Source organism: Charadrius vociferus, unplaced genomic scaffold (assembly GCF_000708025.1).
Source record: "Charadrius vociferus isolate BGI_N301 unplaced genomic scaffold, ASM70802v2 scaffold32, whole genome shotgun sequence".
Lineage (NCBI taxonomy): Eukaryota > Metazoa > Chordata > Aves > Charadriiformes > Charadriidae > Charadrius > Charadrius vociferus.
Genome location: NW_009647856.1, coordinates 1,905,494 through 1,933,103, shown reverse-complemented (window position 1 = coordinate 1,933,103; position 27,610 = coordinate 1,905,494). Strand labels below are relative to the sequence as shown.

Below are 27,610 nucleotides of genomic sequence, written 5' to 3'. Positions count from 1 at the left end.
CTCTTATTATTACTAAAGAAATAAGAGAAAAACACAAGCACGCAGGTTTCTCAAATCATAACAGGAAAGTAGCAGTTTGATACACTTTGTATACTCTCAGCATTCAGATTGCAGTTTACAAAGCTTTTCAGTCCAGTGGAGAATATGAAGATTATCTGTGCCATATTAATACAAGATATTGCCCCTACTGAGACAAGCTTGAGTTGGTCAAAAAAACTGAATAATATTTTCATTTGAACTTCCATAAAGTTTCAATACTTTTCTATCTACTCTTAAAAAAAGAAATAGGCATATTCAGTTAGAATCAGGGTCCATCTACTCCAGCATCCTGTCTCTGACCTTAACTAACACTGATCCATGAGGAAGATGTAAGAAATCCTTCAAGAGGAATTTATAGGATAAAGAGGAATTTATAGGATAAATAGGAATTTATAAGATAAGCAGTTTCATGATGTATTTTGATCTTCAAGCCTTCATGTCTTGGCACTAGCACTGGAGCCTGTCTTACAGTAGGACACAAACTAAATTACCCCTCCCAGAACACATGCCTGTATTTAGTATTAAGAACTTCAGTTTTTAATGTTTCTGAATGTATATTATCAGTCTTTTTCTGACACTATTTATATCACATTCTCAAGATAACCTTAGTAAAGTACTTTGAGATTAATTGCAAGCTATATGAAAGAGACTTCTAGTTCATTCATTTCAAATCTGAACATTTTTCAGTTTCATCAACCATACAAGCACTATTTTCATGAGACAAGATGATCATCAGAATCTAAAATACTTTTGCCGAAGTCTTCTTTATAGTGTATATTTCTATAGTATCTTCCTTTATTCATGTCCCACACCATAAATATTCAAATTTGTCAGTGGGCAGCGTTTTGGAAGATTTTTTCTCCTGGGAACTGTTATGACAAATCACAAGGAGCCAAAGACTTGGTAAAAAAGCATGTTAGGGAAAAAAAATATAGAGGCAACAGCTTGAATTTTCTTATTCTTAAAAAGGCAAGAGGTGAGTAAAACGTGAGTCTGTTTTGAGCCTATTCCAGATTTAGAGTGAAAGTGTCTCTTGAACACCTGGAATCACAGCTGCTGAAGCAACGTGTATAAGGGGCACCATATAGCCCCTTCCATAGTCAACCAGTGAAATGGCCAGATAGGAGAGGATTAAATCGACTACATTCAGATCTGGGCCTGTTATCTTCCCATATCTCTGAGGTGATCTCAGAAATGATTCAAATTTTACACTTCATAAATCAAGGGCAGCTCCAGTCAAGCCAACCAGCTTCGTAATGCTGGTTGGCTTGAATGAAACCTTCCTACTCAAGTCCTCAGTTTCTGCTCATTCAGACCATATGTTCCCTCTACATTACAGACCAGATGTCACCATTGCTTCTTTTTGCTTTTGTACTCAGAAAAAAAATGGATATGTATATCATTATTTTTTTTTCAGTGTGATCATTATGCTCTTACCCTTAAAATGTAAAAAAAAAAAAAAAAAAAAAAAAAGAAAGAAAAAATGTATTCTGACCATTTCCTGAGAGGATTATTTAATATCTGGTCTGGTTTCTCTGCATCCTTCAATAGGTCCCTTTGCAAAACTGAAATCACATCCAGAAACTAAGGACACCACATTTGTTTATGTTAAGCTCTATGATCTGAGCCAACACATTATCTGTGTTGAGGTGATAATTTACAGTTTATATGACACGCACATAAAAACTGCACATATAAACTGGAGGAGGAAGAAAATCATGTCACTTTCTGACGTCCCTCACAAGTTGTCCAGGAGCCAGAAGGGTTAAGTCCTCTGTGTTAGGCGTTCCTGTGTTGTCAAGGCCACTCCACCCCCTCCTCATCATCCACCAATCTAGCCTCTACTTACTTATTTATACTTCCAAAAAAAATCAGATTGTTTTATGAGTCTGGAACAAACTCCAAGGCGAAAGTTTTATTTCTTTTGTATCAATCAGGGCCATATCTTGCCTACCACATCACACGCAGTTTATATACTTTTTAGGACGCCAGCTTGCAATTTATTTGTGTGCAAAGTACAGCACACAATTGAAACATGGCCAAAACAGCTGGTGCTCACAGTGATGTTTCACAGAAATAAGAACTTAGTTCAGTTTAAATAAATATTAAAACTGTGAACTTATTTATTTTCAAAGTATTACTCCATGGCATCATTGTCTACAGTTTTCAGTGGCAGGACAAAACTCACCCTCATTTGAGCTGGCCATCCTCAGCTCGCTTTACTGAGAAATACTCACTTATAAGTCACAACTCACCCAATTTAATTTAAACATCTGCTTCAAGGTGACAAAAATTGAAGCTGTTTGTTTGTCTGTTTCAGTTTTAGTAGCAATTTTTTTTTTCTCCACTGGCTGTAAAATGTCTCTGATAAGTACTCTGGATGTAGAAGTTTAATGTATAGGCACCTAAAACCAGGTAAATGAACCAATTACTACAGTATTGAAGTCAGGTTTAAGTTCCTATTATTAACAGCTGTGCTGGAAGGAAAGACTGTGAGCACAAAGATGGCCCAACAATCCTATTGACTGGAATACACTGATTTTCTTTTTTTGGGGGTGGGGTAGCAGTTGAGGACCTTATTCCCTCAAGAGGATTAGATCTTAGATCTGCTCTCTAGTTTCTTTCTCCCATGGAGAAAATCTGTTGAGTTTGGTAAGAGGACCAGGCAGATATAATTTCCAGTCTAGTTCACAGTTTCCAGAGCTCCAAACAGAACACACAAGGCTCAGGCAGAGGTGTAAAACCTTTTCTAATTTTAATTTGAAGATTTTCTTTTCTTGCCTTTTGCTGTTCTATGTCATTGTCAGGGGGTTTTGTGACAGGTTTCAAATAAAATATTCAGGCAGTAGGATTTTTTCTATTTTCTTATCTTTACTTCTGGAAACTTTCCTAAACCAAACCTTTACTTCCACATAAATAATAACTGTAAAGAGATAATAGCTCTTGATCTGAGACACAAAAGCAGCTTAATATATAAAAACGACCTTCTTCAACAGCTCAGCAGATGCTAATCTTGAAAGGGGCTTCTATTCTCCCCAGTTTCCACAACTATTCAAACAAATTCTGCTTAGAAAAGCAGTAACGTCAAGTTCCAGCTGAGGTCCTGGGTTCTGTTCTCCTTTGAATTTGAGAGACTCTCACCGGCTTTCAAAGCACCTCCATTTTTTTCTCTATTTCTGCTCTGTCTATAAGCCTTGGTGGCCTGCAGGGAAGAGGTCAGGCAGTCCCAGTGTGGTGGGGTGGCTCATGTCTGGCTGCTGGGGGATGGCTCCTCTGCAGTTGGTGCCATACAGCACTTCTCCATTCTCCTCTGCAGCCCCAGCATGCCCAGAAACATAACGGGCTTGGGACCTGGGGTGCCATTGGAAATATTCAGAACAAGAAGAGAGGCAGGTTACAGTCTGCCAGAGTGCTGCATGTGCAGCACCATGCTGAAGGTGGAGGTGGCATGGTGAACGTGATCTCTGGGAAGAAGTGTGGGAGCAAATTTCCATTGACCTTCCTGGCAGTGGGGACGTCTTTCAGCTCCCAGGAGTGGGGCCAGAGTTTCAGGCATTGACCGAGATTTCTGTGCCTCTCCTTTCTGTGCCTTTGTCCATCTCAAGGAAAGTTGGCACCCAAATAGAGGTAGGGAAACCAGAGGTAAATTTGAAAAAGCAAGATCTTAAATCTGTGAAATGCAAAATACAGGCTATGGCATATTATCCCTGGTCCCTATCAGGCTGAGCTATAAATCTTCACAGTGATAGAGTTTTTCTCCAGACAATTAAACTTTCCAAGCTTCAGGATAGGACTAAGTTGGGCCGAACTTCTCGTCTTTTATTCAGAAAACCTAGGCTCAATGATAATTAACCTTTTCACTGCCTCCTAAAGGGAAGCTGCCCTCAGCTCCCCATGCAGTCACCTAAGGGCTGTCGCCATGCACTCTCGCTGCTGTTTTTGCCAGCAGGAGGCTATCGCAGTGGGTGGGAAGGTAGCCCTGTCCCCACTGTTCCCTCTGGGCCCTGGCTGGAGGAGCAGGCTGTGCAGGAGTGGGGAGTAAGAAAGGAAGCAGGTGCAAAGTAAATTGTTTCTGACCCATTTCCTGAGGTGCAAATGCTGCTACGACTAACACGATACTCTGGAGGGAAGCCAAAGTCTATCTGTTGTTTAGATAAAGGCATTACTGGATCATAAATTAAAGATGAGCAGAGGTAGAAAAGTGCACCCAAAAGATAAAAATTATGCCTCCCACTCTATTTTAACTTTGCCTTTCAGATCTGGAAGAGAAGCTCAGTTCTATATTATGTTTCCTGGCTCTTCTCCATGAGGTGAATGTACGAATTCTCAGCAGAGCCAGCTCTCTTCCCTACAAAAAGTGTAGCAAATGCTACCTTACCGACAGGGCTTTACCAAGTTCTTCAGAAGGGCATTGAAGGGATAAGAGATGATCTATGGCAAATTTGCATTTTTTCCAAACTGTGGCAGATGGCAGCATCAGTCCATTTTGCATAGGCTTGTTTTTCTCTTGCACTTTCTGCTGTTCACATCATGGGCTTTGGAAAACATTTTGCGTATTGTTTACTGTCTGTTGTGATTCATTTGAGTAAATTAATCCCTGTCATTTAAATGTTATTAGCTTTACAAAATCTGTTTGGAAAGTCTGTAATCAGTTTGTTCCATTCACTGAGAAGCCCTCAGTTAAAATATTTATGCCCCAGATTTCCTCTTTTGTCAAAAGTATTTGACACCGTCCAGTGAGGTAAACAATAATCTGCAAAGAGAAAAGCAGTGATGAGTCCTGTCCCGTGGATTCACAGCCAAAATTAAATCCTCTCTTCAGGTGCTTTCAGGATCCAGCTCTTGTTTGGCAGTTCTTGCCAAGCCTCACCACTCTCACTGACAGAAGTTCAGATGATAGTCATTGGCACTGAGAAGGTTTGCACTGTGATTTGCACTTTCCATGAGATACGAAGGGCAAATGAACCGTACATAATCTGACCGAACCTATGCCCCAGTTCTGCAACTGGCTATGCAAGCAAATGCCTGAACCTTCCCGCCAGCTTCGGGGATTTCTTGCAGAATCCTTCCCAAGCTGGACCTGTTGCATTGCTCTGCAGGTTTCCCACCTCCAGCCACACTACTTCGTAGCAGAAGAACACGGGGCAGAGGAACCAACACAAGACCGGTGTCAAGACATTTGCTCATGTGCTGCCTCTGCATCATGAGCTACACCACATGCAAGTCTCCATGCTCTGTTTTTCCAGTTGCTCAGAGGCTGCCCAAAGAGCATGGAACTGGCTGGCTTAGCTTACAAAAGGTCATGAAACACATTAAATGAGCAACTACAAATCACATAATGAATGGGACACTGTCAGAAGCTGTAGTTCGTGTCTTTCTGCCCATCTGCCAGAGATGAAATCAAAATACGACCCATATTTTATTTCCTGGCTAATTAAAGAGTGTACATTTTTCTCTTAATTAACTGTCAGTTCCTTTCTTTTAAAATGTCCCTTACCGTTTCAGAATTAATACTTTTACTAAGATTTCATGATTTTTAAGTCTGAATGGACACTAGGGAGGGTTATAGTTAGTACAACAGGAATCTAAAACATCTGCGTGTCTTCATAGATACAAAATTCTGTGTTCCAGACAGTTATTTTTAATATGTGCTACTTATTCATGTATCAATCAAATCTCAACATTCCCCTTCTGCAGGTGCTGGAGAGTCAGGAAAGAGCACTATTGTAAAGCAAATGAAGTAAGTATATGAATATTCATATCAGTTGTTGAATTTGGTATTTGTAGTATAAGCTATCTAGCTAATGTCTTATTATGATATTTATGCTTATTTGAATAAAATGCAAAGAAACATCATTCAAATCAAGTACTCATTCAACCACATACAGAAAAACACAAAGTGACTAAGACACACAGCTGGATTGGTAATCAAATCCATCTGATCAAATCATGCACTGGTCCAACTCCTTACTGAAGACCTGGGGACCTTCTTCATTGGCTTTGGTAGGAGTTACAGTACTGTAGTGAGAACATGAACGTATGAGACAACCAGGCATGGCAGGTCCACCTAGGCTCATCTCTTGTTTCCTGCAGTAGCTAATGAAGGATGCTAGCAGAAGACCAGACAAGCAAACACACAGTAATACTTAAGCTGAATACCCTGACCATATCTGCTGATCCATGACCCAGGCACAATCCTGAACCAGAGAGGGCATCGCTCTGTTTAGTAGCCCTCAGTTAATTCATGACTACGTTTCTCCTGAATCTTTTTTTTTAACCAATGTAAACTAATAACCTCCACAATATTCTACAGCAAGTAGCTCCACAGTTTAATTACATCTGATGTGAAGATAAAATATTGAAGGATTCACATTGCACAACAGTGCAAAGTCTTTTTTTTTTTTTTCTCCAAACTGACATCTGTAGATCATTCTTGGTCTCCACAGTCTTATTCCAGCTCCTGCCAGAGGTCAGAAAGATTGTTCTCAGGTCTCCCACAGGCCAGGTGAGAGCATATTTAGCCACCAGCCTACACAGTGAGCACCTGCTGCCCACTAGCGTGGGTAGGGACAGTCATGAGAACTGCTTTTAGCAAGAAAAGTACCACCCCAAAAAGTATTCATACAATAACCAATCTGGGAAAAAACAGGCTGTAGAAGCTCAAATGCAGAAATCCCCGTTCAAATTCGGACTGAGTATCTGGTTAGGAAGATCTTGTGACTGCACCATAAATCTGCTACAAGAATACGTTCAGATGTTTGTTCAAAGTGCACGTGGTGCCACACAGATTGAAGTCAGTAGCTTTATTTTCCCTGGCTTCAGAGGAAGGTCAAATTTTTGTGCGCGTGTGTGTGTGCCTGTCCCCATTTACAATTCACTATGACAATATTTTCCCATACAGTAAAACAGGAGAAAACTAAATTAATTCATGCTATTCTTTTAAGGGTAGCCAAAATACTAATCATGTATCTTTAAATAGATAATCCACCTGAGTTCAAGAGATGATACTTACACAGGCAGCAAAAATCCTCCTTTACTGTGTAACCTGCTAAAATATTGCTGTTGTATCTAGCCTTATTTTCATAGAAAGTGTCCAAGTCTGCTTCCTAGACCTGTCCAAATACAGAAAAACATTACACAGGCATCGCAACTGTTTAGGCATGACCCCACTTTGTAAGCACCAATCTCTTCCTGTGTAAAAGTCAAGCAGACTGTTTCACAAAATCAGTAAGACTATTTGAATTTAAGTTCTCCTAACTACTTCATTTCTTCACCAATGTATTTTAAAGAGTTAAGTAAAAAATGTTATAAAAGCAACTTTCTACTATTCAAGTAGCTCATTTTGTAATAAAATAGATTCAGAACCATCCATCAAATACTTTGCTAATTTTTTTGTTCCAGTTAAATGGTGGATAATTTTGTTTTTGTTTTGAGGTTCAATCAGGAGACTCTCCCTATTCAGCAAACCATTGAAATGTATTGTGATCAAAACTTCCTCAAGTAGGAGGAGATTAAAGATATTCCTCTGAATTGAGCACTTTAAGAAGGCTGATAACCCTAAACAGCATTGAGGAGGGGGCAAAAAAATGCAAAGCTGAGAGTTATCTGTAAAGCCCTGTGCATTTATGAGCTGTCAACCTGATCACAAATATGAACTATTTTACAAGAAAACTGTATGAAAAATGAAAATTATCATTTTTTCATATAAAATGTCATCTTGCTGTCACAACCAAGGACTTTTTCTTTAGAAAAGGGAAATTTTTCATTAAAAAACCAACACTTTCAGTTACTAATTTTTTCAATGAAGCATAACATTTTCTAGAGAAGACTGATTGCTGCTTACAAAAGAAACAGTTTTGCAGAAAATAAAATTTTCCACCAAAATCAGGGTAGTTTTACTCCTATTAATATAATTTTCTCATTCAGAAACCTCATTCTTTCCAGACTGAAGATTTCAGTCACGGTTAAATGCTTCCGCTGAGCTTTGCATAATATCTTCTGATGCTCAAAATACAGTTATGCTGTGAAGCCCTAAAAAGGCTAGGATGGTTATGAGGTCTAACTAAAAAGGAAAAAAAAAAAAAAAAAGCTTCTGTGGATCTCTGTGCTTCTGATTAGATCCTTTCCACTGTGCGATATAACCTTTTTAAAACCAAGTTGAGTATTTCTGTGCTATGCTCTAAGTTAGCAGTACAAACCTACTATAAATAATTCAGTGACTGAAAAGCAGGAAACAAAATATTTGGTAATTTATCATGCCTGCTGAGATTGAATTAACGCCACCTATCTGCTAAGAAGCCCTCCTTGCATCAAAAAAAAAAAAAAACAAACCCAAAAAAACCAAACTAAAACAGGGAACTAACTTTTCTTTCCTCCAATAGAAACATAATTTAGATATTATGACTGGTAGCCTGACACCTCATGCCTGCAGCATCCTGCATTTAGTTTTCAAAGGCTGTTTATCTTTTCAAGGAGGATCAGGGAAGAAAATTTTCTATTTGCTAAAATGCTTCTTCTGGCCATACAGGCTGTCAGGCTGTTTTACAATCTTTCCTTAAGAATGACAGATCTTTAATAAAAGAAGCAAAATTCACTACTGATTTAACTAACATATTTTCTGCCAGACAACATAAATATATTTTCTTAAAAAAAAAAGAAACAAAACCAAAAAAACCCAAAACATAAAAAGCCTTAAGCAAAACCAAATTTTCTTTCCGTAATTACAGAATCTACTTTTATTTCAGAATCTTAAATTTTCTTCCTTCCTTTGTTCTTAAAAGGGAAAGCATGAAAATATAAAATAGCCATTTGCATACTGTGTTAGGGCCTTTCCTTCTCTCTCATACCAGACTTTTGCAGCCACAAGCAAAACACCCATTTTCCCAGGAAATCCTTTTATGTCCACTGCTGTGAGACACACAAAGTGGATAAACCAAGTTTGTGTACTTCATGGGGTTTCAGTTTCTATATATTTCTTTCAATTATTTATAGAAAAGCTGCTGCTTTCACAGGTAGTAAGGGTAAGAGTGAGAAGAATATGCTTAAATCCCAGCACAAGGTTCAACATTGATAGCAGTTGAAATTATTTCTTGTTAAAGGTGATCTGACCCATTAAGGGAGGCCACCTACACCAGTGGGGAGCTCTGGGCCCCGTGGTGTTTCATATAGAGGACATTGTTTAATGTCCCGTAGTGCCCAAGCAGCAATCCAGACTATCCAGCACACTGTCAGGGAGCTACATTAAGCCTCCCCTCTAAACAATTCTTATTATTTCATTCAAATCACTGTGTTGACACAAGGATACGTGGATATTTCAGAAGATGGCAAAAACACGTTCACTAGTATACCAGACTGAATAACACAGTTCCCCTTTATGTTCCTCCCAAGTACACAAGAGGATTCCTTTGAATCTTGCAGATTTGTTTCAGTTCATGCTGAAAACAGCATTCAAAAAAACAAAGCTTCAAAACAGAGTTTATAGACTTACCTGGTCTAGAAGTGACTGGGGAAACATTTAGAGAGTTCTTTTTTTCCTACAGACACTATTCCTACAGATACAAGAAGGCAACTTTTGAATTTTCTGACATCCGTAAGTCAGAGGGATGTTAAGACTCCTGCACATTCAACCATGATCTGGGTTTTGTCTGTGTGTGTGAGTGAATTGTTTTCTGACAGGGCTGACTTCTCCCCTTGAATGCAAAAGTCTCCCCAAGACACACACCTCTACTCATTCTGGGCCAACCTGTCAGATCCTTTCGCATCATCCCTTTCTACTCATATAGCTCTTTCCAGACTGTATCTCTGGAAAAAGACAGGGAAAAACAAACCCCAAACCCCAGAAATTATTTATTTAATAACCTGGCCTTTATCGCTGAACCACTGAGGTGAGGAAGAACAGAGGCTTGGTTCCAGCAGCAGCCAAAGCAGTTTGGTGTCTGTTCATTGAGAGTGTGCTACACCAAAACGGGTGAAGGTTTCATCCTTTTTCACAGCTGATGGAAAAAGTTGTCTCTGAGTCATGATATAATCTGCACATTGATCTTGGAGAACTTTAACCCCATGCCATTCTCCAGTCAAGGAGGATTATGAAATTATAATCCCTCTGTCAGAATTAGATTAATTGAATTTGACTGCTAAGGTTCTTTGTCCTCTGGAATACAGGCCAAATCCTCTGGAGTGATATGTATGTCCCCAAAGCCTATAGATAATAACAGTAACACCTTTCAATATCTAGAAATTGTAACAGCTGTACAAAGAAAGATTTTTTTGTTGTTGTTTTCTTGAGGAAGCAACTCACAGTGTAGAAATATTTTTTGCAGTAAGTTTTCTACTTTAGGTAAGATCCTGGATAAAACCAAAAATGATTAAATAAGCAATGTGACCGCCCAGGACTGACATCGTAGATTCCCATAATAGAAGATTTGGGATCTAAGTCCAGCTATGCATCTTGCCCTGTATCCACAGATACGGGAATTGCTCTGGATTCATACATTATCTTATATTGACCCATAAGGCAAAAAAACAATACCTATTCCCTCAAACTGGGAAGTCAAAACCTAACCTCATGAATTTAACCTCACATAGTTGTAGAAACTGTTTACCTGTTTCAGCAGAAGAGGCAGATCAACTGTTGATAAATGCTTTTCCAAGGGCCAGATGTATTCAGTTATTTCTCACGCTGACCACAAAAGCATCTGATCCAACTTTTCATTACTTTCTTTTTTCTTTTTTTTTTTTTTATGCATCCCATAAATCTTTTGTTTTCTATTTTTGCACCAGGATCATCCATAAAGATGGTTTCACCTACCAGGAACGCATGGAGTTCAGACCCGTCATTTACAGTAACACAGTGCAGTCTATCCTGTCTATTGTGAAAGCAATGACCAATTTAGGAATCAGTTACGAAAACCCAGCTAGAATTGTGAGTATGACACCCTTTCTCTTGAAATGGGCATCAGAATACAATTTTTTGTAATATCACAGTAGAGACTAGTAGAACAAAGAGGGTCCAATGTTTGCTTTATGACAGTGGAAACTTAAGTACTGCTTGAGTTACATGTGACAAGATGTCCTTACTTAATTTTATTTTCTGAAGACTGATGCCTGAGGTCCAACCTTTGCATAAACTGCCATTTCATTTGTTACAAAAGAAATGTTCAACTTGCAAAGACATAAGAATGAGAAAAAAAATAAAAAACCCAAACCTTTTCTTAGCTGCTCAGTGACTTATTTATTGCTATTGGGAAATGTAATACGTATTTCCCTTTTATGAACAAATCTTGGGGCTCAGCCATGTAAGGAAGGGTCATGTAGACATATTTGGAATACTTCAGTTTGGCGTTGCTCCTGGAGCAGAGAGAGACTCCCCGTTGTACAGGAGCAGCACTGGCACATTGGCACTGCAGAGACGCGGAGTCTGACCTCCTCGACACAGTTAGCAATCCTACGCACAAGCACACTGAGGAAGAGCCGCAGTAAAGAACCCTGCTATCTTCTGGCAATCACGCTGAATTTTCAGGGACAGAAGTAAAGGAAAAACACATACCTTTCTTCTCAGTGCAATGATTTAGTCTGTTGCCTGTAATTCAGACCTTGCTGAGAATTTCTCAAAGGCCTGTCAGAATATCAGCTGGTTCCAGTTTTGGTAAATTCTGCCTATTCCCTAGAGGTTTATTGCATCTGCTTATCTGAAAAAGCTTTTCTTGTTCCAGAAGTCTACATTTCACTACAATGACATGTGGTACTTTGACCGAAAAAATGATAAACAAATCCTTGAAAGGTTACTGAAGCTCATATGGTCATCTGACAACACAGAAACTAAATGTTTTTTTACAGTGTTCTTTTAAGGCTCCATGAATGCAAGTCATTCAAGCAAACGTAATGGTGCCCAAAGGCAGCACACAGAAAATAGGCCCATGTGAATGTGCTGCTACTTGGTGCAGTGTCCTCAATTGTGATAGACACCATATGGACCCATCTACCAGTCCACATGGCTGAAGACAGGTGAACCTTGCCACAGCTACTCGCAGGTCCTGGCTCAGCCTCTAATATCCACTACCAGGTCCAGGCTCTGTTTGCCATCTATAACTGAGATGTGTTCTGCCTGTGCCCCAGTACTTCAGCCTCTTCTCTCAGCCCTACCAAACTTTCTGAGAGGTTAAAACATGTTTGCTCATCATCTATCATCTATGCCACTTTCACAGACATTATTTTCGAGGGATTTCACAGCCTGGGGAACTGGGAATTGAAAATTTTTGTTTAATAGCTCAGTTCACTTCTTAGCGTCATATACAACCAAAGGCAGAAAATACGGCTTTTGTAAGTTTATAATTTATAGCACAGTAAGCCCACTCCTACTGTCATTGGCAAAATAGGCCTCTAAGAATACAGTTGAATACACTTTCATAAAATATTTGCAGTGCCTGACTCCTTCTCCCCCACATAAGAACAACCTGGATGTGAGTTTTTAAGAAAACAGAAATTTTGGTCACAGTTATTTGAATCACTGCTAAACATTGCCCTCTCTTGCAAAAACAAACTTAGCTTACATTTTCTGTAAAATCATAAGCCATTTATAAGCTTGAGTTGTTTCGATACAAGCTTTGATTTCAGCTGGACTTTGTTCTTGATGTGTTCTGGTCAGATTTAGCTGCTTAAAGTCATTTAGCCCAAAGACTGGGCTTATCATAGGCCTGAAAGCAATGGGCTCATCCATGTTCCAGGACTGCCTGTAAATACCTCTAAGTGGTCCTGAGGGTGCCTCAGCACAAAATTTCGAACAACATCTGTTCAGGTGAGAGAGGTTTTTTTTTCTTCCTAAAGCGCTACTGCAATCTATTTTTAATATGCAAATCATCTGAACGCTGTCTAAATGCCAGAGAGAAATGAAATATTATATAAACCAGGGTTATGATAACCTCAATCTGCCGCTATCTTCCTTTTTTACGTAAGCATCAAAATCCACAGATGCCACCTTTTGCATAATAATCAATGAACCTTTACCATACACCTGGAGGGTCTGAGCTCAAGCCTTCTCACTGCAGGCTGTTCAACCAACAAATCCAACGTTGTAGGAGGATAGCCATAATCATTAAATGATATGTGATATCTTGAAGGAGAGAACATTCCAACTCTTATCTTGAAGCTGAACAAGTGTGCACCCTGGAGAACAGCCCTGGAGACAAACGAGGAGCAGACACGAGAAAGCATGACTCAGGTCTGCTGATCCCAGCACCGAGCCAGAGGATGGGAGTGTAGAACGGAATTGGTGGTGTTTAACGTAGAAGGGCAATTGTGCGCCTACCTTCCGTCCTCTTTCAAAGGCAATTCTCCAGTGGATATTTCTCCCCCCCCTTTTTTTTTTCCTTTTCTCCATGCTAATTCAATTTCTCCAATATTTTAGAAAACCTGCAGTGTTTCATTTTTGCTCGGTCTCTGACTTTTCCAAAGTTGCCATAAACCCCAATTTCTATTGAAAGGTATAGTGCACACCTAAAATACATTTGTTACACATTACTGTGTAGATGTTTTCTATTTTTGAGTAAAACATACTCCCTGCCAAAACAGTGCCTGTCAGAATCCATTTATACTTTTGCAACTATTGACTGCAAGTCACTTCAGTCGTCTACTTATACGGCTAGGAAGGAATTATATTCTATAATTATCCACTGCTGTGACAGTGTATCAAATGACCCTATTTTAATCGTGCTCTTTACTTACAGTACATTCCTAAGCTGTTAAACACTGAAAAGAAACATTTTTAATGTAATAGATTACTTGAAGTCTTTTTGGATTGACTGCAAAAGGAAGAAATTGCAGAATAACACATTTAAAGTATTTGGGATTTCGTTCAGTTACAGGTTTCTTCTTCTCAAAATGAAAAAAACATATAGGAAATGAATCCACTGGTTATATCCACTTTGCCACATTTCTCCTGTGGCCTAAAGCTAGATTTTTTTTCTTCCAAATACATTCAAAAATATATTTAGCCATATATTTCTGCTTTGATGTAGTTATAGTATGTTTAATCTTTAAATATCCTTTTTTATTTAGTTTTTGATACCCCACTACTCTCTCTTACAATAAAAGCCTTCCTTCCAAGTTGGACCTTTTGTGAACACCTATGGTAAGATGAAACTGAGCCCTTGTACGAACAAAAAAAAAAAAAAAAAACCAACAAAAAGAAGAAAACTGTGTATCGCAATTTCAGTCTAATCTTGCCCCTAACTAAAGGGAAGTGAGGTTGCAAAAGGATATTCACATGCACAGGCGAGTACAGCTCCCTGGAAAAATCTGTGAAAATCAGAAATTTTGCCCCTGCTAACTTATTGCAAACCAAGCACATCTTCAAGGAGGTGGAAGGGCACAGTGCGCTTCCACAATATTTACTGAAATTTCTCTTTAGGAAGATGAAAGGAAGCTGTGTGCCATGGCAACAACGCTGGAGGATGGCGACATGTCTTCTGAATTGGTTGAACTCATCAAACAAGTGTGGCGCGACGGCGGGACGCAGGCCTGCTTCGCAAGGGCGGCGGAGTACGAGCTCAACGACTCGGCAGCCTAGTAGGTGACACCAGCTGCAGCTGCTGCAGCGCTGGCTACTACCCCAACAGGCAGCACAGGAAGGCTTACCACAAGAACACCTCCTCACGCTACAAAAATTATTGCTCATTAACCTGAAATGAATGAGGTTTTTTGCTAATCTTAATAATATATCAGAAATTTTTAACTGAAGGAAACAAGTGAAAACACGTAACAACTTGTTTCTGTGAGTTTGTTTAAACTGTAAGAACCAAAAAGTCTATTATCTCTTGGTACTTCTAAGATTGACAAAATGAGGGAAAAGGTGAATTGAAACAGGTTTTACGGTTTTTTAGAGCTGTACTTTGGATGCATACATTTCAAGCTGTTAAACGTTAGTCTGGAGAAAACTATAAACACTTTCCTCTAAACTAACCCCGCCGCATGGATGGGTGCTCCCTGGGCCGTCACCATCTCAGCATCCAGCTGGTCTTGGCTGGATGAGACAATCTGAATAACAGAAAATCTCCCTTATGCCAATTTTGGCTGGAATTTGGTGCTACAGCTTCTCTCCAACCTGATGGCCCCAGTTCCCTGTCTGCGGCCTAGGAGGTGGCCGGGGACTAGGGCTGCTCAGGTCCCGCTCCAGGAAGGGTCACCATTCAGCTGGGGTACATCTCCCAGCTTAGATGTCAGTAAGCTTAGACTTTTCGGGAGTCCCTGGTTTGGTTGCTTCTACAGCTATTCTTGCAGGCTACAGTGGTCCTGCTCTGCTGTTTTCTCCCCAAGCTCATACATACAAGATGGAGAAGAGAGGTGTCACTTGGGTCAGAGTTTTCCTAGAGTGCGTAAGTCTCCAGACCTGGGGCAGAGGGTTGTTCCAGCTGAGGTCCATCTTCCAAGATCTGCAGCTGGAGGTTTCTCTGCTCCTGCAGCTCCTCCTACAGGCTGAAGGCACCTGCAGGGCGAAACCTCATGAGGTGTTGGGTGCCCCTTATACTGGGCAGGGCAAGGCACGATGGGAGACTGGGCCAGGAGCCAGGCAAACTGACAGCAGTAAAAGCCCACTAATTATGGAGAGTAGTAGGGATATACCATGAATATATTAAAAATTCTTTGTCTCTTTATATCTTCAAAACAAGAATGAAGACCTTTCTGCAAGATACCTAACCAAAGCAAATATTGCCTGTGTTGATTTGTGCCCAATTTGGCAGTATTTTATGGCAGACTTGTATTTCTACAGGAATAGTACAGAGCAATCTTTTGTCTCTTAACTTATCCTTTTAGACAGGCCACAGCGCAGTTCCCAGCACTAACAGCCCATAACAAGTCAGTCATCACAACTAAAAGGAAAAACACCAAAAAACACAAACAAAAATAACAATAAAAAAATGATGCAGAAAAAAAATATATATTGCCTGTTCACCAGGTAACATTCTAGTGCGTACATTCTGCCTGGCAGATTAGGTTTTGCTGCCTGAAAAGAGATCTAAAATAATTCCCTCTCGGTGTTATGGGCTGTGTCATGTTTTACCTGCAATAGGTTTCAGTATTAAGGGAGCTAGTACAGACTGTAAAGGAGCCAATAATCATTATTTATTGCTGGAGTTACATTAAAACAACAATGATAAGTTTTTCATCTGCTTGAACTCTTCCGAAAATCTTGTTAATCCTCTGTCTTCACCCTTCAGTACCTGATGGTCCTGAAAATCTAGCCTTTGACTCCGAACCATTAAAATCAACTTAATTTTTGCCCTTGCCGCTGGCCTCCTAATGATCAGTTCAAAACCAGCGAGAGACAATCAACCTTCTGATGCTACATTTCAATTTATTTTCAAACCAAACACCTGTTTCTCAGCTCCTGTGAATCAGCTCTTACACACAGTATTGATTTACTGTGTAAACTCTGAGGTTATCTTTCAGTCTTTTCATTATAAATTCATGCTAATGAAGTTTGATCATTGCCTTTCCCCTCTGTGTTTTAATTGAAAAAAGAACGAGACTGTCTGAATAACAGAAAATCTCCTGGCTGGAATTTCTTCTCTAGACTCACCTGGAATTAATCTTGTTTCAAGATGGAGTGATGGGTACAGAAGGGGCAAGATCAGGGTTATAAATCATGACTTCTTGCTTGCTCAGTCGTTTGCCTCTCAGGGTAGGATTCCTCTCACCTAATTCAAGCCAAGGAAAGCTCAGGCGTTTAGACCAACCTCCTAGTTTGCGTTCCCTCTTTTGCCAGTGGAGAGCCGGCTCGCAGAGGGTCCCCTTGGAGCTGCCGACAGCTCTAGGAAGAATCTGGAGATGCCTCTCTTGCTCCATTAACTAGATAATTAACCTGGCCAGATTGTTAATGCAATTACAATTGGCTGTGTTGAATTGAATTTAGGCATCTGTGACTGAGAACTATCAGATCTTTATAATGAATGTTATATAGAAGTGTTTACTTTAGTGCTTACATGTTTTATAAATTGCAAAATGTCTTTGTTTCAGCCTTCCACAAAGGTGAGTTAAGATGAGTTTGCCTCAGGCCCTACTCAGAGACCCAGAACTATATTGTTTGGATTTTTTTTTAAAACAGATTGTTTCCCGGACTCAAATAATGGGCAAACATTGCGTTACTCAGATCAACTTCAGCACTCCTTGCTGAGCAGATTCAGTCTATTCAATTTAAAATAAGAAAATCCCATTTGCAAGCATTACTGACAAATCTCCATATGTAAGATTCTAGCTTTTTTAAAGTTTATTTTATATAATTTCATTCCATTTTCTTTCATTTAATTTCATTTTTTTACTTACAGATGTATTAAATATTGTAGACAAGAATGATGAGCTGTGAGGTTTGTTTTGGTAGTCGTCTGGTTAAACTGAACAGCAGAATGTCATGCTGGGCAGACTTAGTGTTAGAGAAGAAAAAAAAAAAAAGGCATGAAGCCTAATAAACATTAGGAGACCATGTTTTGTGTGTCAGAGACAAGAGGCTACAAATGGAAAGGTACCAACTGTGACACCGAAAGCTTGGAAATTCTTCAACTTGTATGTGGTTTCTTCCTTTTCACTTTGTTCTTTGAATATTTGTAGTGAAAAGGTAGGAAGCTCCTCAGACATCACCTCTTCTTTTCCTTTTTTCAATTCGTAACCTCTTTACACAGATTCCCAGAACAGCCAGAGGGATTCATAGGTTCTGCCCAGCCATTTTGAGAAAGCTGTGTGCTCCTGGAAGAGATGGGAGAAGGGTTGGTGGTAGGACAAGAACAGGCTTCAAAGGTCTGGTTTGGATTTTCGTTTCATGCAGATTTTATCTCTATATGCCAGACATAAAACCAGATAATCCACTATTTTCCAGGGGGTTGTGGGAATACTAACCTAGGGGGTCCTCACCTTCATTGAAACTTCTGGTTTTGATTACAAAATTATTAATTTTTTTTTTAATTATCATGTACTTTCCTCTTGTAAACTGATAGGTGTGCAGGGAAAACAGCCCCTCAATGTGAATTCCTCCAAAATATTGCGCCCTCCCTTTCACTTAGGAAGGAAGGTACTGTTACAACAGGTCTGATAAGATGCAATAATTTCTAGTCAATCTACTTCTGAGAGACGTTTGCGGTTCTTCCCCTGTGGTGGCAATTTCCACTTGCTGAAAGCAAATGGACAAAACCCCTTTCCCGACAAGGTGGGGTTTTAGCATGCTTGAGGAAAACAAGGATTTTCCTGAACTGACATTTTCAGAAATATGTTTATTATATACAACTAAATTACACTTCTATATACAAGGGAAAAAAAAAAAGAAAAAAAGAAAGGCTCTGGATTGTGGATCTAGACTGTATAGTATTGTTTTTAAATGTGTAATTTACATAAAATATTTAAAAGCAGCTCAATATGAAATGATTCTGTAATGTTCATTTCACCTTTTGAATTCACCAACCACCGTTTCTTTTTACTCTTCTTAGTTATCTCAACGATTTGGACAGGTTAGCAAGGCCGGACTACGTGCCCAGTGAGCAGGATGTTTTGCACTCCCGAGTGAAAACAACTGGGATTATAGAGACTCAGTTTTCCTTCAAGGATTTGAACTTCAGGTACGAAAGCCATATTTGACAGTTTTCTGTGATATTGTCTTTCTTAAGTATTTCCTTTCAAAGGTATTGACCTATTATAATATTGGTAATCCCGTTGTGATATCCTTGAATCCCCTCTTATTGAATATTTTGAAACAGCCAAAAAAGCAAGATACTTTAGGACCAGTACTCCAACTTGAAGCATATAATGGACTGATGTTAAGAGATCTCAGAATATCGGGTTCTAAAAGACATTTTTACATATGTAAGTGTCTAAAAAGCATTATTTGTATCCTGCCATTTGAATAATTGTTTGTGACATTTATGAAATTTGCCTACCTAAATGTCCTTAACAGCATGCAAAACATTTGATGACTAGTAATTTGCATGCACTCTCAACCTTTCACTCTCTTCTTTTGAGAACAGAAATAACTGCTCTTAACACGGGAATGCATCACGGTTGGCAAAAAAAGATAATAATTCCTGTCCTGTGGGAAATTTCTGTATCAGCATGCATGTCTTCGTGCTCATTTAAGACAAAATCCTAAATGTTCAGGAAAAAATCTTGAAAATAATGTATCTGAGAAATTTGACTGAAAATAATTGATGATTTCAGATACTCACGATTTTATTATGCTTGGTGAAACAATTAAAAGCATCTAATTCCACATGAAAATGTATTTGAATGAATTATGGCAGTTTCATTGTTCTATAATGCTTTTCTCAATGGACTGAATTCCATTTAATTCTTAATTTAAAAGCTGGGCTGCATATTGAAGAATGTAGTCTAGAAAAGAAACTTCCTGTAGAGATAGATAGATCTATAAAGCATGAGGATTATAACTTTTACATGTTTCATTGGGCTTCTATTTTTCTCCTCATGCGGCAATTAAACATCCCCCAAACCATGTATGCTACCACGCAGACGCTTTGACACAACAGAGATTACATATACAAACTAGAATTCTGAAGCAGATGCTCTGCAAATAAATTATTATCACCTATTAATACAGTGATCACTTGTGAAAATTCAGGATTTACCCACTTACCACAGTGCAATGTCACAGACATCATCTTCTTCTCTGATTACAACATTTCCAGACAGCTTTGCACATTGGAAATCTGAGCACCTTCAGTTACAATCATAGTTTTATGTAAGAAATAAAATCAGAATGGAGAAAGAAATCACCAGAGTGCAAACCATCTTTGACAGGAATGTTACCACTGCTGATATTCCAACATCAGAATTAGTGTCTAGGTCCAACTGAAATGCAGCACAACTGAGAATTAAGTTACAAGAGGAAGGCTCCTAATGCCACCACGAACACAAAACTCACCGTGTTTAGCTTCTCTGCTATGCATCACAGTAGTGTTATGTGAGTAAATTCATTAGTGGTTTTAGGCACTTGAGTAATATGAGGTGAAATCACTACAAAATAGTTTGAGAGTTTTGAGCTGCTGTAGGGGATGCAGAGCAGCTATAAATCCATCTTAACTAGCCAGTTACTGCTACTTTGCATTGCCAGAGCAATGCAAAACAGCTGGGGGATCTTGATGACTCCACACTTAGGTTGATAAGTTCCATAGAAACATCTATAAAGAGAGGAACACTTCCACATTTAGAGTGAGTTTTGGTTGATGTACTTAAATGAGGCTTGGGGTCACAAGCCCTACATGGATAAAAAGAAAACATGAACAGATGCCTCATTCACTAAGCACTTGTCCCTCTTATGCACTGAGTGAGGCAGAAAACATTTTGTATCTGTGCAGTAAAAGTCGAACTCCCAGTACTGCTCCAGGGACCTGAAAACAGAAAACATCTCTCTTTATCTGCCATCTTCTTAGCAGTTACTTTGCTGATTTAGTGTAATTTAGCTTTCTTGAGGTCTTCAATTTATTTCACTAATGTTGACTTTGATTTCCAGAGCTCCGAACACTTAAGTATTTTTAAAAGAAGGTCTGGTCTTCTCCTGCTGTCATTTCCATTGATGTGCTCGGGAGAGTTTGACTGCAATCAGGCAAGCTTTCTTTTAGTCTTCAGGTCTCACTATATGTACCATTAGGACAAATGAACTTACAGCTAGTCCCATATCTGTAGCTAAATTTTCCAAGAGCAGTGCTGGGAAAATATAGAGCTTTCAAAACTAATTTTGACTGTCTTGGTAAAAGAAAAAGATCATCGCAGAAATACATTTTCTACCACTAACAGAGGGAATTCAGTTTTACATGTGCATATGTTAAGTTCTGGGCTGACACGAGAAAAGCTAAGCAAACAAAGGTTATTACAATGAAAACTGCCCATAAGCATTGCCTATGGCCTTGATCTTGTCCTATTTTAACTGACTTCTCATGAATATTCACAGGGCCATATGCTAAAAGCTTGAAGGAAGTGACTACAGATTCACATGATTATGTGTGCTTGTGAAACTTTACCACAGACTAAATTTTGAAGCTTTTTTCCCCCCTCATAACCCTGATTTCAGAGTTACATACCACAAATTCAGGAAGACACATAATAGTGGGTGACTTTTGCACACTAATCACAGCCAAAAGTCAAGATGCTTTATTCATACTGACCTCACTCTTCGGTAGGCATACGGAACTCTGTGAAGATATGTTTGGAAGAATGCCATTCCTGTTATAAACATCTTGTTCCACAACAGCTTCCCGATTCCCTAATAATTCACATTTATAGACACCCAATGATCAGACAAAGAGATGAGATGTACTAGGGAAAAAAATCATTTTCTCTAATTACTCCTCAGCTGCAGAAAGAGTTCATCACAAGAACTGGGAAGGGTTTCATTTCTTCTAAGCAGGATGAAAATTGATAAACAATAACCGTTGTTTCCGTCAGCTGCATTGCTGATGGTGAAGAAAGCAGGATCAATATACCGCAAAAAATGGTGTTCCAGCAACAAATTGTTCTCGCTGTTTTTATTACCGACATGATTTTCTCATACTGGATCCCAATATTTTCATTGCTATAAAAATTGAGTTGTGTTTAATTTTCAGATACTGCAGGAGACACATCCAGAGAATAAGATCTAATGCAGTTTCTTGAAAGAAGGGATAATGCAACAGGGGATTAGGTTTTACAGTTTTAAGTTCAACAACAGGCAGCACAGGGAAAAGTCATCATGCGCACAAGGAAACAGAATAAGTAAGAGTAGGATAAATTTGATTTTTTTATGTTTTTTCTCCTTTCTAATGCTCTTGAAAAATGTTCAAGTTTGGCAATTTTAATGCCGGAAAATAGTGAAAAGAAAGCCCTATCTCTTATCACTGAAGAAGTGCAAATATAAGCGGGAATTTTGAAAGCCAGTGCTAAGCAGAACAACAGTAGCTTTGATGACAGCTCCATTTCAGTTGGGTCCTAACTAGGGCCCGAAGTAGGTCCCAGCTAGGTATGCTCATTTGGCTTTGGACCTCATATAAAGAGTCCATAAAAAGTTCATGTGACTCTACCCAAAGGCAGTAATTTATGGCAAAGACTGAAGGAAATTAATGCAGAGGAGGACAGCCCTACATTTTCCTTTATACAGATGATGGGATTCCTGCTCCCCACGAACTGCTGCTTAAATAGCAACTAATGAGATTGATAGGGCTGAGACAACACCCCCCCCAACTGCATGCTGCAGGTTACACTGCTAGCTAAGTGATTGTGCCAAGGCAATTAATAGATGACTAAATATAGATCTACACCAGCCCATTAAACAACCAGCGGGTCAACCCGTGACCGGCTTCCAGTCATATGCCCTATTGATCAATGTGTCAGTTCACTGCAAGCGAAACTATGAACTAACAAAAGACTGTGGATTTGAGGGTCTTTTGTCAATGTTTCACATATGAATTCTGTCCTGAATAAACCCGCGCCCGCGGGGTACGTGCTGCACTGAGCTCTTACGCAGAGGCCCACTTCCTCAGCACTGAGTGCCACCTGAAAGTCCTGAATGTATTATATGCAGATATATAAACCTTCATTTTATGCCCACTACAAAGCCATAAGTGATGCACAGTACTCCTTGGCCAATATTTGGAAAAGCTGGATATTTGCTTGTCATTCATCTCTAGTTGCACTCTGCACATTAAGAGCATGACTACATGCTTATTAGTGCTTTACATTGTACATACGTTATCTTTTCTGCAAAGGATGTTTGATGTGGGTGGACAGCGATCAGAGAGAAAAAAGTGGATTCACTGCTTTGAGGGAGTTACTTGCATCATATTCTGTGCTGCACTCAGTGCCTATGACATGGTTCTGGTGGAAGATAAAGAAGTGGTGAGTCAGAAGAGACAAACAACCCTTTTTCCTGCTAAGTTTTAATGTAGTCTCTGATGGCATATCAGAACTATTCCTGTTCCCTGATAACCATTTAAAGGCCATTATGCTGTATTGGTTCTTGCCAGTAAAGAACATTACAGTAAAAATGACATATGGGGATGAGATTTGTCAGTCTCTCATGTTTACCTTTTGCATCTCAACAGAACAGAATGCATGAAAGCCTTCAGCTGTTCAACAGCATCTGCAACCACAAGTGTTTTGCAGCCACTTCCATTGTGCTGTTCCTAAACAAAAAAGACCTCTTTCGAGAGAAAATAGCAAAAGTTCATCTGAGTATCTGCTTTCCTGAGTATAGTGGTAAGTTTTGGAGTTTTCAGAAGAAAATACATTCAGATGATTAGTGCAGGCCGTGCATTAAAGACTGAGACTTTGACTCAGGTCACCTCTATATAACCATTTAAATACCAAGCATCTTATCTAAGCATCTAGCCTTTCTCTCAAAAGAATAGTATAGGACAGACACAGCCAGAATCCAATTCATCTCACCTATTCATCATGCTTAACCTAGGCTGGGGTCATCTTTCTCTGGAGATGCTTATTTCTCTCCGTTGGTGGGTACAAGAAGCTAAGAGAACGAAAAGTTTCAGATGGCTGAAGTGTGGTCTGATGAACCCAGCCAACATTTCACTACAAGTCAGTGGCTTATCACTCACACACACCATAATTGAATCTAAACTTTTTGTCCCTATTTTGAAAATCCATTCCATAAAGGAAGTCAGCCTCTTTTTGTATGTCACAGTAGCGTCTACTGGAAATAACAAGCAGCAGCTGTTCCCAGCTGATGCAAGAGAATATGTGAGACTATGTCAGAAAGTGACAGAGAAAAAACAAAATCTGTCGGCATTTTAGTATTAACCTAATGTATTTGGGATAGGGAGTGTCCAGAATGAAGCATACTTAAAGTAATATTATTATTAGAAGATGAGTTCTGTCCAGTTCCTGAAAACCAGCTCCTTCGCTCCCTTTCTCGGGACACAGCAACCCCAAATTGCTCAGTGCTTCACTGGGATAATCAAACACTGTGTGCTAGACTCAGGGGAGGGACGCTACTTTACGCTGCCTGAGGCTTCAGACAGGCTGGGAGCCAGCAAGGGCTCTCCGCAGCAGCCTGCCTCCAGGAGTCCCATCCCTCTCCCGACATTCAGCAGGTGTGCGATGCCATTGTTCACACCCGCTGCTGTTCTAAAGGAGTGCTGCCGAAAGGCGGAAAAGCTGCGCCAAGAAATTATGACTGAATATATAAGCATCTGAATTTTTCCCCTTTGTCCTTCTTCATTTCTTTATCTCTTAATTTTTGTACTTCCCACCAATTTTGTCTGCTATCTGCCCAATCCCCATTGAATTTATGCTCCTTCTGTTTTTCTTGTGTTTCTCTCACTTTCTGCCCTCTCTCTAAGGTCCTTAACTGTTTCACACTGACTTACTCAGGAGCATTTCACTTCAGAAATTAGGACTTCTGGTTAGGCATTGAAATTTAAATTTAGGTGGGCAGTTTAGATACAAAATTTTCATACCTAATGCATGAAGTTAATTCCCTTTAGAAAAAAAAACAAAAAAGAAAGAAAAAAAAAAAAGAAAACAAGAATTCTTGTTTCTTAGAAGCAGTGAGGAAGTACCAGCTGAAATGTATCTTCTCTTTCTTTTACTGTTCTCTCTGCTAGGACTAAATACATTTGAAGATGCTGGAAATTACATCAAGAAACAATTCCTAGACTTGAACATAAGGAAACAAGATAAAGAGATATATTCTCACTTGACGTGTGCCACAGACACCCAGAATGTCAAGTTTGTATTTGATGCAGTCACAGACATAATAATCAAAGAAAATCTGAAAGACTGTGGGCTTTTCTAGCCATCCATTCCCTTGCTCGCAGCCTGACTTCATCTCAGTCCACTTTCCTCTCTTCACCCTGTGTGCTGACTGAAATAAAAAAACTCTAGGGAAGAAACATCAATTAGGCTTTCGTTAGCTGTCAGCTAAAGCCTGGGGTATAGCCTGAGCATTGCAGACCAACGCTGACTTTCTGTATGTCATAAGAAGATTGAAAAAAATGTTCTGCTCCACAGAAATGCCAGTTGCTGACAAATCCTGCTGGAATCAAAGGGAAATTCCTATTTTAATAAATATGATTTGAAGGTAATCAGCACTTCCCAGGAAACTGGGGACACCTCAGTAGCCTGTGTTTTCTAGTGATGGGAAAAAAGGTGGTATATAACAGATAACTGACTTTTATTTATATTTGAAGCCTTAAGAAAGCCATAGCATTAAACAGTATCAATAGATAATTTCCATTCAGTACTCTTTTGTTTCATTTTACCTACGCAACTCAAAATGATGTAACATTAATTCAACAAAGGCAAACCCCCCAGACTTAACTGGTGTATGACAACAAGTAAATGTATGACAAAGTAAATATGCACATTTAATTATACTGTTTTGTTTGAAGAGCTGAGGTGCACATACATAAACACTCCACGTGTATAAAATTCACAAACACAGCTATCCAGTTTGGAAAAAACAAAACACAGTAAAATGGAGGCAAGTTTTTTGAAACTCTAAGGGTGAAAAAATATCATAGCAATTATCAGTTCCTGCATAGAGCACAAAGGCAAGTTGAAACATTTTTTTTTAACAATAAAAGATAAGACTTCTTTTTTTAATAATAATTAATAGTCCTGCTGCTGGACAGATTCTCCAGTGCCCTGTGACTGCAACAGTCGTTTCCACCAGTGCAGAGCAGATGGAAACCCACCAGACCTTGTGGCAAAAGTACATCCTTGGGACTTTGGCGCAGAGATCCATTCTTTATGCAGAGAACCTGCTAATGAAGAACTGCTCCCCTTTAACGCCTCCTGATTTACTGTGACTAGAACTACAGAAAATATTTAACTATGTTAAACAGAGTGGGAGTTCTAAATACATTCAACCGAATGTTGAAATTTGTTCTTGATACAACACTCACTTTTGAAATCTGATAACTGACAAAATGTTTCTTTTGCTTTTTTTTCTTTGTTTTGGGTTGGGTTTTTTTTTTTAATACATTGCAATCTAATTTTCACCATACGCTCACTGTGCTCTGGTTAATCTAATTATTGAAAACACTGTAATAGGCCACCTGGTCACTGAACACCAGAGCCCTGCAAGCTGTCCACATGAGCAAGGCCACTGGTGTGCACAGGTCTCCCAGCAGAAGTAGGAAGGGGACAGATAAAATGCATTTTGCGCTTTCTGGATTTCTATTGCTGCCTGAGCTGTAATGCTTCCTTTGATTAATTCCTTGTTTGTATTTAAAATAAGGGATTTTCAGCGTTAAGGTTTCTGGATTCATCTCCAGCAATAAATCTAACGTAAAACAAATAATTTGAGCTATGGTGACATCAACATTAATTTCTGGATGGCTTATAATTGTCTAGGTTGCAAGAGACCTTGAATATCATTGAGTCCAACCATCAACGTAACACTGCCAAAAACCACCACTAAACCATGTTCCTAAGCACCACGTCTACCCGACTTTTAAATACCTCCAGGGATGGCGATTCCACCACTTCCCTGGGCAGCCTGTTCCAGTGCTTAACAACCCTTTCCGTGAAGAACTTTTTCCTAACATCCAATCTAAACTTCCCCTGGCGTAACTTGAGGCCGTTTTCTCGCGTCCTATCACTTGTTACTTGGGAAAAGAGATGGACCCCCACCTCTCTACAACCTCCTTTCAGGTACCCGTACAGAGTGATAAGGTCTCCCCTCAGTCTCCTTCAGGCTAACCAACCCCAGTTCCCTCAGCCGCTCTTCATAAGACTTGTTCTCCAGACGCCTCATCAGCTTCGTTGCCCTTCTTTGGGCACACTCCAGAATCTCACTGTCTTTCTTGTATTGAGGGGCCCAAAACTGAACACAATACTCAAAGTGGGACCTCACCAGTGCCGAGTACAGGGGGGACGATCACTGCCCTAGTCCTGCTGGACACATTGTTCCTGATACAGGCCAGGATGCTGTTGGCTTTCTTGGCCACCTGGACACACTGCTGGCTCATATTCAGCCGGCTGCTGACCAACACATTGGTGAACATCACACAATGGTTAGAGTTGGAAGGGACCTTGAAGAACATCAAGTTCCAACCCCCCTGCCATGGGCAGGGACACCTCCCACTAGACCAGGTTGCCCAAGGCCACATCCAGCCTGGCCTTGAACACCTCCAGGGATGGAGCTTCCACAACTCCCCTGGGCAACCTGTTCCAGTGCTTTGCTACCCTCAAAGTGAAAAAATTCTTCCTAATATCTTATCTATATCTACCCCCTTCCAGTTTGAAGCCATTGCCCCTCATCGTTTCTCCACATGCCCTTGTAAAAAGTCCCTCTCCAGCTCTCTTGTAGTCCCTTTTAGGTACTGGAAGTCTGCTATAAGGTTTCCCTTCTCTTCTCCAGGCTGAACAACCCCAACTCTCTCAGCCTTTCCTCATAGGAGAGGTGCTCCAGCCCTTGGATCATCTTTGTGACTCTCCTCTGGACCCCCTCCAACAGGTCCATGTCTTTCCTATGTTGGGGGCCCCAGAGCTGGATGCAGTACTCCAGGTGGGGTCTCAGCAGAAGAGAGTAGAGGGGCAGAATCACCTCCCTTGACCTGCTGGCTACACTTCTGATGCAGCCCAGGAT

General features: G+C 39.7%; 1 protein-coding gene across 1 annotated transcript in view; it reads left to right on the top strand.

Annotated features, from left to right (window-relative positions):
* GNAT3 (guanine nucleotide binding protein, alpha transducing 3) overlaps positions 1–24,811 on the top strand; it is a 25,912-nt gene extending 1,101 nt beyond the window's left edge. The window contains exons 2-8 of the mRNA XM_009882922.1: positions 5,737–5,779; positions 10,819–10,960; positions 14,444–14,601; positions 18,507–18,635; positions 22,767–22,896; positions 23,103–23,256; positions 24,621–24,811. Coding sequence (XP_009881224.1) covers positions 5,737–5,779; positions 10,819–10,960; positions 14,444–14,601; positions 18,507–18,635; positions 22,767–22,896; positions 23,103–23,256; positions 24,621–24,811 — 947 coding nt within the window. The remainder of the gene's footprint in view (positions 1–5,736; positions 5,780–10,818; positions 10,961–14,443; positions 14,602–18,506; positions 18,636–22,766; positions 22,897–23,102; positions 23,257–24,620) is intronic.
* The last annotated feature ends 2,799 nt before the right edge of the window (positions 24,812–27,610 follow it).